The following is a 13,055-nucleotide window of genomic DNA, read 5'->3' as shown; positions in this document are numbered from 1 at the left end:
CTCCTTCAGGCCCCAGGGTCAGAGGCTGGGCCACCCTCCATCCCTGAGCTGATCCTGCAGAGCAAACCCCACATCTGCTGCCACGAGCTGGTGACACCGCAGGGACAGCCTGGGAACTCTCCCCCAGGCTCAGCTTTTCCAGAGCTCAGGTCCAGCATCACGCCCTGGAAGGTCCAGGTTTCCCTGCAGGAGAACAAACCCTTCCCCAGAGGCTCCTTCATTTGCATCCAGACACCAGCCTGGCATTCAGGATCCCCCTGGAGCTACCAAATGGATGAAAATGTCTTTGTGCATCTGGGACTGCAGGAATCAGCCACCCCCTGTGCAGGATCCCCACGCTGATGAGAACAGGAATGTAAAAGCCACAGCAAAGAGCACAACTTTTACTTTATAAAAAAGACCAAACCATAATATTTAAGGCCAATGAGTGCAAAAGAATCCCATAAGACACCACAGGTGAACCAGCTTCAGGGACCATCGAGTTGACAGTCTTCCTCAGGGTGAGTTTTTGGGGGGTTTGGGGTTTTTTTGGCTAGTTTAACTCCCACATGCTCACTCTTCACACCCAGACCAGCCACTAAAATGTGGATCTGCTCTGAACCAGGGACTGCAGCTCTCTGCAAGCCCAGCTCACCCCTCGTTTCCAGCTCAGCCCACAGAGCTGTGTCAGTGTGACCCACGTGAACCTCAGCACACAGCTTTGAGGAAACTTGTCCAAATAACAATGTACAAACCCAGGAGAAGCAGAAGCCAAGCAGGTCCCTCAGGACGGGCAGCATTTGGAGGGAGGTGACCTCACACAGCTCCCCTGGGAGTCCCAGCCTGGCCTTGCTTCAAGTCTTTCCCTTGTATGAACTCGATTTCTCATCAACCAACAGCTTTGAACATAAAGCAGGGAGGGGAAGCCAAATCCAAGGCTCGGTCCCTTCCCTTCGTCTTTCAAATATCTCTGTCAGTGTCTCCAGGTGTGGTCTCAGTAATGCCCCTGATTCCTGGAAGCACACTCTGAAAACAGCCAGTGATTTACAGAAACAGGCTCTAACAGGGACTGCAACTGTCCATTTCAAAGGGTTTTGGCCTTTTAAAGAAGCCTGAGAGCTCCTGAGAGGAATTAAATCCTTCCTCCCTGCCCAAACCTCTGAAGAGCAATCACAAGCTATAAAATACAGGCACATTTCAACTAAGGCACATTTCAGTTCAATTAAGACACATTTCAGTCCAACTGAAGCACATTCCAGTCCATCTAAGGCACAAAACATGGTCCACATGGAAGCCCAGGGCCTGTCTGGGCTTCCCTCTCCCCAAAATCCAGTGGGTGTGTTTATCCTATGGCTGGTGAATTAAATGAAGCATTTTCTGTTCATGTCCAAGGGCACCCAAAGCTCCAAACAAGTCCCATGGCTCGCCGTGTTTACTCTCTGATAAACAACCAAGTGGCAGCACCACAGATGCAGCTTCCTCCTGCTGCAGCCACCCCAGCACTAGCCCTGAATCAGGGGATGAGCCAAGAGGCACAAATTGAATGAGCCCCACAAAGCTGAACCTTCTCCTCAGGCAGCAGCAGGTGACACCAAGGCTCCGCAGGGAAAGGCAGAGCTGCCCACTGAAAACACCACGGGTGGAAGACTTTGGGTTGGTGGGACCAACACAGGCACTTCACATAGAGATTTGGGTCCCTGCAGAGCAGGATTCAGCCTGCACCTCAACATCAGCACCACCACACAGACACCACAGTTATTCCCTATCCAAGTTCACTCAGGCAATGCAGGAAGCAGAACTGTACAACAGGTCCTCAAAGCAGGGAAAGGGCTGAGCCCCTGAGCTGCTGGAGCTAACTGTGATTTACAGGAATCACAGAGGCACAAGTTCTCTGCTACTTCCTTGTCCATCTTCTCCTCCCTGGGCACACATTCCACCTCCAAGTTCATTAGTTCTGCAGTTTGCTTCCTTGATTGTCCATAAAAACCAAAATATTCAGTGAAGTTCAGACAGCAGGAGGAATCTGGCTTCAGTAAGGATCAGGGAAGACTGAGAAAAAAAAAATTAAACTTGGCACAAGACACTCCACATGGAAGGAGGAGGATTGTGACTGCAGCACAGGCTGGAATGCCTCCTGCTGCTCAGGTCCTTTAACAGTACACCTGGAGCAGAGGTGCCCCTGAGGAGTCAGTCTCTGTGTCCTGGAAAGAGGAATCTCTGCTGGTTGGAGAGCCTTGGGAGGAGAGAGAAGAGAAGAGACGGTGCCATTAGCCCAGGGGAAGCACGGCAGCCTGGCACTGGGGAAGCAGCTGCCACAAAAGGCTTTGTGTACCATGAGGGAGGAGAAAGCCACACAAAGCCATGGCAGGGAACAGCCCTGCCTGCATTGCAGCCATCTCCCAGGACAGAGCTGCTGTGCAGGAGGAAACTTGTCTTGTAGCCCTGGGCTGCTCTCTGGGAGGATAGAGCTTGGGGCAGCCCTGCCTGCTTCCCTTTTGCACAGTTCCTTTTGTACCCAGTCTCACCCAGCTGTGACCTCTGGCAGTCACACCCCAAATACAGCCCCAAACTTTGTCAGGGTACAGCGAGACTGAGAGCTCTCAGGCCAGGTCCTGTGCAAGGACAGGGAGCTTGGATTTCACCCCTTTTCAGAAAGATCCACCAACCCAGGGAGTGTCTGAGCTCCATCACCCCCAGAGCCCAGGAGAACTGAGGGGAGCCTGAGGAGCAGGGTCAGCTCAGGCTGTGTGGAGGGTGAGGACACAGATGGGGAAGCTCAGGCTGTGTGGAGGGTGAGGACACAGCCAGGGCAAGCTCAGGCTCTCCCTGCAGCCAGGCCCAGCCAGGTGTGTGTGTTACCTGCGCTGCTGTGCCGCCTCATGTTCCTGGCCAGCACATCCGCCGGGGTCTCCTCCGAGATCTGCACGGCCAGCTCTGCAATGGAAACCAAGAGGGGCTGAGACAGGGAAGGAGGATGGAAAGGATGACTCAGCACTGAGGATCCTGTCAGGGAACACCCTCAGGGAACAGCACAGGCACAGTCTGATTCTTCCCATTGCTTCCGCCATCGTCCGGACAGTCTGAGCTGTGTCCTTAAATCCCAGGAGCAGCCTCTCTGCTAATCTGGGAAGCACAACACCCACACGGTTTGCTCAGGGACTTCTGGATATCTCCTTGCTCCCACACTCAGCTTTTCAAGGTTTTTCTACAACAAACTGTTATAACCTGCTCTGGAGCTCAGAACTTGAGGCCGCTCCCACAAGGAGGAAGAAGCAGAAGCTCTGGTGCTGTGAACAGCCCTTCCCTCCTCTTTGCAGGAATGCTCACTGTGTGGAGGAGGTCTGGGCTCTGAGGACACACTGTCACAGAGTCTAGGGGTGGCATGAGCCAGGCAGCACATGGGAGAGAGCCAGCTGAGTAACTGGACATCCTGGGGCACGAGCAGCTCGTCTGGTCCTACCAGTTCACTTTGACTCACCGTTTTTCTGCCTCCCTCAGATGAGCACGGGCAGGAGCAGCAGCAGCAGCACAAACCCATCTATTGCTCAGCACAAACCTCACGGGCAGGGAAAGACAGGCTCAAGAAAGCCCCAGCACAGGGAGGAGGGTGGGAAGCGGAGCTCTGCACTCACACAGCCCAGCAGAAGGTGCCCACTGGGGACGGAGCAGCCTCCAGCCCCGCTCCAGTGCCACAGCTCGGTGGCTGTGCTGGCACTGCCCTCCTGCAGCACCCAGGGACCCCCGTGCCCCCCGTACCGTCCTGGCTGATGACCATGGACTCCAGCATGGTCTCGTTGCCGCTGTCGGGCGCGGTGCCGCGGCCGGACGCGTCCTGCTGGCCCTGGCTGCAGATGTGGGGCCGCACGCGGCTCTTGCGGGTGCTGATGCGGATGATGCCCCGCACCAGCCGGCACTCGGCGTCCTGCTCGTCCAGGTTGTAGTCCTGAGTGATGCTGTTGATGAGGTCCGAGATCTTGTTGGTCTTCTCCAGGAAGACGGTGTCCGAGGTGCACTTGGCCAGCTCGTCGATCTGGTGGACGCTGAAGAGCTCCGTGAGCTTCTTGAAGATCAGCACGTCGATCTGCCTGCTGGACATGGAGCCGTTCAGCTCGCTGATGTCCACGTCGGACTCGTGGAAGGAGTAATACTCCTCTGAGCTCCGGTGGCTGCTGGGGAGCGCTGGCTTTTCTATGCTGTTCCTGAAGGGCTTCTCCAGCAGCTCCTTGCAGCAGGAATCAGATTCCACGTGGTGGTTGGTGTTCCTGTTTGGATAGACAGGGATGCCCTTCAGCTTCACGTCTGGGTAACTGAAACTGCTGCCCATGCTGGACTTTTTGATCTGGTTCCCGTTCTTCTCAGCAGGAGAGGTGTTGGTAGGGCTGTTTGGCAGCCGCCCATTGTAGTCTCCGTTCTTGCCATCATCTGTGGAGGCCTCAGCGGGCCCTGGGTAGGGAATGCAGACACTGCAGTCCTGGAAGCAGCCCCCACACGTCACTATGCAACAGAAAACAGCCTTGTACGTGTTCCAGGCCTGAGACAGGGAGGAGCAGCAGAAGCCCTGGTTTGGGGGAGCCTCTGCTGTCCCAGAGATGAAGGTGATGGTCTCTGCCTCGCGGCCGTTGGGGTCTTTGAGCTCGGCCTTGCGCCCTTTCCTGTCCCGCATCTGCTGCGCGCGGCCGCGGCCGGCTTTGCTCTCGGAGCCACTGAGCACCTCGAGGCTGACATCCGTGTCCCTGCTGTCCCTGCTGTCCCTGGAGTCCCTGGCTGCGCGGGCCCGCAGGGGCACGGCCTCCGGGCAGGGCTGCTCCCTCTGCCGGGCGCCGCTCAGCTCGGGGGGCAGGCGGCTCCTCCGGCCCAGCATGGCTCGGCTCTGGGGCACCTGCAGGACACAGGGGGATCAGAGCAAGCCAGCACCACCTCAGCGAGCTGCCCGACAGCACACAGGGGTCTGACAGCCAGAGCTTCCCAAAGCCAACGATTCACAGGAATACCTGTGCCAGGACTCGCACTGCTCTCACTAGGGGCCTGCGTTCTGTGGTTCTCCCACCACCCAAGCCTTGCTGCTTCCTTTGGGTAGATGCTCTCACCAGAAGAGAGATGCTTTAAAAGGGCTATTTTCAGACATCAAAATCCCTGTAACCTTCAGAAGAGTTTCCTCCACGCAGCTGGAAGAGGAGTCAGCTCCAAGCAATGAAGGAGCAGCACAGCTGGAGGTGGAGCCACTGACAGGCTCCAAAGGGAAAGTATCTTTTTTTAAACAACTTCCCTTTGTCTTGCATTCCTCAGGATTAGGCTGGGCCCTGACAGCACTTATCCATTTCAAAACACATCGTGCCCAGGAGGAGATGACAAGCAATCCATCATTATGCAAGCTGCCAATTCCAACTCCACGTTATTTGCTGCTATTTCAATTTAGAGGATTTAGCAATGACAGCATTACCAACACTAATGATTTTTGCCAGTCATGCTAAGGTCGGGCGATGTCAAAGACTTCCCTGTGAAAACCCAGCATCTTCATCTGGATTAAGGAAAAGACCTTGTCAACAAGTCGGTCTCAAATCACCCCTCATGGGAACAAAACCTTCACACAAACCCCACAGAAACAGAAAGCCCAGAGCAGACCGTGCTCAGCTCCTCCAGGTCTGCAGGCAGCAGGGAACTGTTCTTACACAGAGCCTGTCACGTTCCCTCTGCACAGAGCCAACCCTCACACTCTGGCACGTTCATTCTCCCTGGTTTTAATCTTTTTATTATTAAAGCTCAGCTTGGGGTGATGTGAGGAAAGTCGGGTCAGGGCTGTCACTCTCCACTTCTGCTGTGCCTTTATCCCAGGCTGTGGTGGGTCCTGAATTCTCCATGGTTTCCAGGCTTCTTGGCTAACGCTGCTTGCACCTCCAAGAGAGCCTTTCAAATACTAATTAGGGTAATTAATAAGCAGCGAGAGCCCAGCCATAGTGTAAGTGTTGTAGGGCTGTCCTTGTTGTTTTACTGTGGACTTTCTATAGGGCACCTCAAGCATGAATAAATAAATCTGTCAGACCTTGTTAGAGCCCTGCCTCTTTCTCCCTGGTTTTTAAACCCAGAGTCACATTTTCCCCACAAAGAAACAGGCCCAGACTGAAAGCCAGGCAGTTACAGCACACCACTGCTTTCCAGGAATATTTTGGCTCTGTTACCTTATGAAAATTCATCCCAGGAGCTCCCTTTGCACATTTCTGGGCAATATGCAAAATAAAAAGCATATTTTTATGGGAACTGCTAACTGGGATGTTTCTTCTCATTCCAAGGCCTCACTGAGAGACCCAACATCTGCATGGCACTGCAACACCCCTTTATGTAACAACAGACAATATTCTGAGATTTCAGAGCATCTGGGACAGAGAGAGGAGCATTATCTCAGCTCTGAGGAGGAGACCTGCAGGCACAGGTGCCAGAGACACCTCTGGGCTCACCCATTCCCATCACAGTTCACACCTCTGGGACCTCTGGACCACATGGAAAAGTTCCTCAGGAGCACAGACAGGACACAGCTCCTCAATCCAGCAGCTCCCCCAGCACAGGAACGGGCTGGACCAAAACCCCCAGCCATAAATAAATGCTCAGACCACAATCCACATCCAAGTGTTACTCACACGATGGCTGGGAGCTTCCTCTGCTCTCACACAGGCACGGGGAGTGACTGCAGGTCCCTCCAGAGAGCCTCAGCATCTGCTCCAGAGGAGCCAGGAAGGATCCACGAGGGGTTTGCAGCACTCAGAGTTAGCCAGGGTCTAAGATCTTCATTGTTCAGAGGGTGGGATTTCCCTGGAAAGTTTTAAAAAGCTCAGTTAAATTGTGAATCTCCTGAACAATGTCACATCCATCTGACAATAACCATGCTGCTGGTGCTGCTGGCAGCTAGGCAATGTCTCCTAAATTCAGGAGACAGGATTTACACACTGATGCAGCTTCTCTGAACTCTGTGGAAGCATCCACAGCTGGGAAGCGTCCTAAGGAGCCTTGCCAGGAGCTGGAGGTCACCTGTTAAGCTCCTGCTCTGCTGGCACCAGAGGGATGGAGATCCCAACCCAGGGTAAGTGTGGATGCAGCACTGTCCCTGTGCATCCCTGGGGACCCAGCATCCCTCTGGCAGCTCTCTGGGATACCAACAGCCTGCCCGAGGGACTGCCTCGTGCCAAACCCTCCCGTGTACCCCGGCCCAAAACACCCACCCCGTTCCAGCTGACACCCAGGGCTCCACCCGGGCAGGCAAACAGCGTTCGACCCTTTTCCCTCCCAAACGAAAGGGAAGGAGAAGGGGAGACCCGCCTGGGCACCAAGGGGAGCTCCGTCTGCCTACCTCGGCCCGAAGCATGAGCTCCAGGCGGGGATTTTGGGGAGAGGAGACGCTGGGAACAGGAGCAGCAGGAGCAGCAGAACAGCCCCGTCCCCTCCGGCCCCGCTCTGCACCGCTCCCACCGCGCCCCCGCTGTTTCCAGCCCTGGGAATCAGAGCCGGTCCCAAACCCCCGGGAGAGCTCCGGCCGCCCGCAGCCTCCGCAGGGACACCGGGACCGGCCGGCGGCGGCGGGGGCTGCCCGCACCGGGGCTCCCTGCGCGGGGCAGCCCGGGGGCCGAGGGGAGCCCGCTGTGGGGGGACGGACGGGCCTTCCCTCCCCTCCCGCCTCCCTCCTTCCCTCCCTGCCTGCCTCCCTTCCTGCCTGCCGGTCGGTCGCGGCCTGCGGCTGCCCCGGGCCGGGCCGGGAAGCGCCGGGCGGCGGCGGCGGCGGCAGGGTCGGGCCGGGCCCGGGGCTGATGCCGGGGCCGGGGTCAGGCCGGGCTGGGGTCGGTGCCGTGCCCGGTTCGAGGCCGGGCCGGGTTCGGTGCCGGCCGGGCCGGGCCGGGTCTCGTTACCTGCGAGCCGGGAGCGCGTCCGGCCCCGCCTCACCTGGGCCAGGTGCGCCACGTGACGCGGACGGGCCGCGCCGAGGGACAGCAGAGCGCGGCGGGCGAAGCTGCTCCGGGGCCGGCACGAACCCGAGCAAACCGGGCACGAGCCGGGTACAAACCGGGCACAAAGCCGGTACAAACCCGGGTACAAACCCGGCACAAACCCCGGCACAAACCCAGGTACAAACCTGGCACAAACTCGGGCACAAGCCGGGCAAAAACCCAGCTCAAACCGGGCACAAATCTGGTATAAACCTGGGTACCAACCCGGCACAAATCCGGGTACAAACCAGGTACAAACCTGGCACAAACCCGGGTACAAATCTGGCACAAACCCCAGTACAAACTCCAGCCCCCCCAAAGGTGTGTGCCCCAAAGCCCCCCGGTGCCAGGGATCCCTGCAGGTCCGATCGCCTCCCCGAGCATCCCTGGGCCCACCCGAGTGTTCCCACCCCCGACGATCCCTGTCCCGAGGTGTCCCTATCCCAAAGCGCCGGTGATTCACCCCCGGGGTCGGATCCTGCCCCGGAGGTTTGTAGGGCAGCAGGGGAGGGAGCCCGGTGGAACGACAGTGGGGCACTGAGTCTGCTGCTGGACTCCAAAAGGATGGTGGGACAGGGAGCTGGGCCAGCCCAGGAGTCCTGGGCCTTAAACCTGAACTCCTGATGCACGATTCCTTCCCTAAAGCTGCCAGGATGAAAGAGCAGCGCCCGAGTCCCTCCTGCCCTGCTAACTGGGACACCCAGGAAAAAACCTGGGGAGAGGCAGGGAGGGAGGGCACCGGCGTTAATTATTGCTGCCTGTAACGAGGCTTGGCTTTTCTGGAGCGCATCCCAGCGCGGGGCTTTAGGGAGGCTGGAGACGAGGCCACTGCTCATCCCTGGGCTCTGGTTCCATCCCCCTGCATCCCCGATCCCCGTGTCCCGGGGCAATGCCAGGGGCTGCACTGGCTCAGGATGCAGGGCTGGTTCACGTCCTGGTGTCTGTCCCGGTGCCCGTCCCTCTGTCCTGTCCCCGTGTCCCATCCCGGTGCCCCATCCCGGTGCCTCGGCAGAGTGGCACTGCCAGGGAAGGGAGAACAGAGGGAGAGCAAAGGGAGAGCAGAGAGCTAACAGAGGGAGAACGAAGGGAGAATGAAGCTCTCACCGGGTTTTTGTATCACCGAGGTTTATTCTGAGCGTTGCTAATTGCAGCCTCCTCTGCTAAATCATTAATAGCTCGGCAGCCCGAGCAGGAATCCTGCAGTGCCGGAGGGGTTTGGGGACTCATGGCCTCAGGGCAGGGACATTTCTGGTCTTTTTCCACCATTTGCCTTTACCAGCCCCTGTCTGCTCGCTGCTGGGATGTGCTGGGCCAGCCTGGGGACACAAAGGCTGCTCTGGGGGCTCAGCCTCGCTGCCCCGTGTCCCCAGCTCACCTCCAGGCACAGCTGCTCCCCCTTTCCGTGTCCTTCTCTCACCCTGGAGCAGGGCCTGGAGCTGGGAAGGCGTCAAGCAGCACAGACATGGGGGGTGACCCAAAAAAGAGATTATTTGTGAGCAGGCAGTGACGGAGAAGGCGCCTCCTGAGCTCCCTCCAAACTCTGAGATTCCAGGGTTTTATTCTGGGGAACGGGGAAAGCTCAGGGCAGGACACCCCCCCGGCCCTTTCCCCTCTTGGGGGGACCCTTGATCAGTTCCACGGATCAGAGCAAAAAAAAAAGAGAGAGGAGGAATAATAAAATGAGAGATTATGTTTAATTCCTGCCTGTCCTTACAGTTTTTTTGGGCTGGAGGCAGAGGAATCATGGAAAGAGCTTTAACCCCAGGGTGGAGCAGCACCCCTCAGCTTCCACAGCCCATTTCCAGCAGCATTTCTATCGGATAGATGAAGGTTCGACCCAGCCTCCAGCTTCCCCCCAGCCCCGAGAGCAGTGTGAGGAGCTCGGGGAGCGCTGGGGCCGCGCTCTGAGCCGGGCGGGGATGCGCGGGCAGCCGGGGATGGGACGGGATGGATGGGAGGGATGGAACGGGATGGGATGGATGGGCCGGCCGCGGGGGCCGAGCAGTGACGCAGCAGCAGCCGCTGACGCTGCTCCGGTGCCTGGCAGACGCGTGGCAGCCTGGCAGGAGCAGGGATGTGATGCAAAGCACAAGAGTTGGGTTTTTTTCCCTCCTAAGGTAAGGAAAGGAAAAATGTCACCAGCCCTGTGGGCGACATCCACGGAAGGCCTGGTTGTGGTTCTGCCTGAAACAGATTTAGGCTCGGTTTTGTTTTTGGCTCAGGCTTTTATTCCAGTCTGGGCGTGGGATGAAACCTTGACACCTGGTTTCTGTCATCTCTGCTGCTCCGATGCGAGACCCACGCAGCCACACGCAGATGCTGCTGCCGAGGATGACATTCCAGCAGGAGGAGCCCCAAAATCCAGGCTCTGGGTGGGGGGAGCAGGTGGCAGTGGCACCCCCGCTGCCCCCTGCCCCTCCAGCCCACTCCCAGCTTTGTTAACACCGTGTAATCCACAGTGACGGTGGCAGCGACCTTGCTGTGACAGCCGCGCATCCAAGGACGCTCCGGTGCCGGGACAGCCCGGCCCAGCCCGGCCCGGCCCCTCCCGGACCCCCAGCGACCCCGCAGTGCTCTGCGATCCCACCGGCCCCAGCTCCGCATCTCCCTCCAAGAGAGGGCACTTTTCCAGCCCCGGTAACGCCCCCGGGCCGGTGCCGTACCGAGCTGTACCGAGCCCGGTGTCCGGGACCGGTACCGAGCCCAGACCCCTGACGGTGCCATACCGGGCCAGGGCTGGACCGTACCGAGCCCAGGGCCCATCACTGCCGGTACCGCTGCCGTACTGAGCCCGGTGCAGCACCGATCCCATAGCGGTCCGGTACTGGTGCCGTACCGAGCCCCGTGCAGCACCGAACCCATAGCGCTCCCGCCCCGGTGCCGCGCCCTGCCCGGTGCCGGTGCCGCGCCGGCCCGTACCGAGCCCCGGGCCGCGCCGTGCCGGTCCGGGCTCGCGTGTCCCCCACCCCCTTCCCCCGTGCCGGTGCCGGAGCCGCCCCCGCCGGGGCCGAGCCGCGCCGCCGGCGCCGCCCCCGGGCTATATATCCCCGCCGCATCCTCCGCCGCCGCTCCCGCTCCCATGGCTGCAGCGGCGGCGGCACCGGCACCTCCGAGCCCCTCCGGCGGCGAGGCGCAGCGCCCGTCCCGCGGCGGCCCCGGCGGCGGCGGCGGCAGCGAGGGCAAGAGCGGCGGCCCGGGCGCGGTGGAGCTGGCGGCGGCGCGGCGGCGGCTGGTGGCGGCCGAGGGGCGGCGGCGGGCGGCGGCCGAGCTGGAGGGGCGGGTGCGGCAGGTGCACTGCGCGCTGCTGCACGCCGAGCTGCGCCTGGCCGCCCGCGCCGAGACCCTGGGCCGCCTGGGCGCCGGCGTGGCCCAGGCGCAGCTCGCCCTGGCCGCGCAGAGCCAGCGCCTGCAGAAGGGGCTGCGCCGCCGCCCGCGGCCCCGGCCCGGAGCGCTGCTCGCCGCCGCCCGCGCCCTCCGCAGCTGCGTGCCCTGGGCCCCCGCACGGAGCCGCGGGGCCGCCGCCGGCACCCCCGTGCGCCGCCTGCCCGCCGCCAGCCGCGGCTCCGCATAGCGCGGCCGGGGGGCTGCGGGGCGGCCGGGGGGCTGCGGGGGTCGGGGGGACCCGGGGGATTTTGGGGTGTGGGGGCACGGCCGGTTCTGGAAGTGGGGGACCCCGTGGTGGGTGTGGGGGACCCTGCAGGATTGGGGGAGCCCGCGGTGGGAGGGATCCGGTCCTTCAGAGGGTCTTGGGAAGGGTAAATGGTGGGGACGCGGGAGGTTTGGGGAGCTGGGGGGTCTGGGGTGCTTGAGGGGTTTTGATCCGTGGGGAGCCAGCGGGTCTGGGGGCTCTGAAAGTGGAGGGACGCCTGGTTGGGCTCACTGGGGGAGCTGTGGGAGCCAGGGCTGTGGGGGGGTCCAGCAGGGCCTGGGGTCCTTCGGGGGGTCCTGGGGAGTCCGGTGGGTTTGGGAGTCCTGGGGTCGGGGGCACCTTGGTGAGTGTGAGGGGCCTCGGGGACCCTGCAGGATCTGGGGGACTCACCTGGTGTGGGGTAACCCAGCAGGTCTGGGGAATCCGATGGGCTGGAACCCAATGGATTTGGGGATCCCAGAGGGATCCTGCAGGGTGGGGGAGGTCTGAGGGGTCCACTGGGATGGGACCCAGGGGACTGGAAGGGCTTAAGCATCCTTGAGGGTGCCAGGGAGATCCTGCAGGGTCCTGGGGACTCTGTGGGGTGGGGGTGCCCAGCAGGGTCTGGGGACCCCAGCAGTGGCCCAAAGGGTCTGATGGGGGGAGACTTTGGGGTATTTGGGGTTCCAAAGGGGACCTGTGGTATTGGGGCACTCCAGGGGACCCAGCAGGGTCTGGGGACCTTGGGGTGCCCTGAGGGTTTGGTGGGGAGAGCATCCCTGAGGGCTGTGGTGCTCGAAGGACCCTGCGGGGTCAGGGTCCAGGTGAACAGGCAGACTGGGGGGACACAATGAGATTGGGGGTCCCAGCAGGATCTGGGAACCCCCCTGCGACTGGGAGACCCTTCAGAGTCTGGGATCCCTGGAGGATCCTGCCAGGTTTGGGGGGTTTACGGAGGAATCTGCTGCCAGCACCCCCAGCCCGGTCTGGGGCCGTGTCCCCCTGAAGGCAGCAGGTTCTGGGGCAGGGCCCCTTCCCCGCCTGAGCCCCCGGGAGGGGACCCCGGCCCTGGGGACGCTGCTGGGACTGTGACTCACACAAGCAAGCCTCGGCGAGAGCGGAGCGGGCTCGGGACCACCGCACCTGCAGCACCCCCGGCAGCGCTCGGGACCGGGCCGAGCGGGACTGGAGCGGGGCTCGGGCTCCACCGGCACCGTTGACCCCAGCGAGGGGGGTCTGGGACTGCTCCATGACCGACCAAACCACGCGGGGACACCGAAAGCTCCCGGTGCTTCCAGCAGCGTCCTTGGGGACGCCCAATGTCACCCGGGGGCAGAGGCGGCCGCTGCGGGCTGGCAGGAAGGCACGAGGAGGCGGAGATGGGCTCGGGGTGAAGGGTCCCTGTCCGGGATGAAGGACCTTCCCCAGGATGAAGCATCCCCCCGAGATGGAGGACTTCTCTCCGGGATGAATGATCC

At 60.8% G+C, this 13,055-nt stretch overlaps 2 protein-coding genes across 2 annotated transcripts; one reads left to right on the top strand and one right to left on the bottom strand.

Moving 5' to 3' along the window:
* Positions 1 to 368: 368 nt before the first annotated feature.
* On the bottom strand, positions 369 to 7,918 carry KDF1 (keratinocyte differentiation factor 1). Its single transcript, XM_064731518.1, has 5 exons — positions 7,872 to 7,918; positions 6,612 to 6,783; positions 3,736 to 4,858; positions 2,839 to 2,913; positions 369 to 2,212 (listed from the first exon to the last, which is right to left on the bottom strand). The coding sequence occupies exons 3-5, from the start codon at positions 4,838 to 4,840 to the stop codon at positions 2,130 to 2,132; spliced, it is 1,263 nt and encodes a 420-aa protein (XP_064587588.1). The 5' UTR covers positions 4,841 to 4,858; positions 6,612 to 6,783; positions 7,872 to 7,918; the 3' UTR covers positions 369 to 2,129.
* A 3,110-nt stretch (positions 7,919 to 11,028) lies between these two features.
* Positions 11,029 to 11,520, top strand: TRNP1 (TMF1 regulated nuclear protein 1). The gene has a single exon (XM_064731856.1). The coding sequence runs from the start codon at positions 11,029 to 11,031 to the stop codon at positions 11,518 to 11,520; it is 492 nt and encodes a 163-aa protein (XP_064587926.1).
* The last annotated feature ends 1,535 nt before the right edge of the window (positions 11,521 to 13,055 follow it).

The sequence above is a fragment of the Zonotrichia leucophrys genome, chromosome 23, assembly GCF_028769735.1.
Source record: "Zonotrichia leucophrys gambelii isolate GWCS_2022_RI chromosome 23, RI_Zleu_2.0, whole genome shotgun sequence".
Lineage (NCBI taxonomy): Eukaryota > Metazoa > Chordata > Aves > Passeriformes > Passerellidae > Zonotrichia > Zonotrichia leucophrys.
The sequence above is the reverse complement of the archived record's forward strand: the minus strand, read 5'-3'. Positions and strand labels throughout refer to the sequence as shown.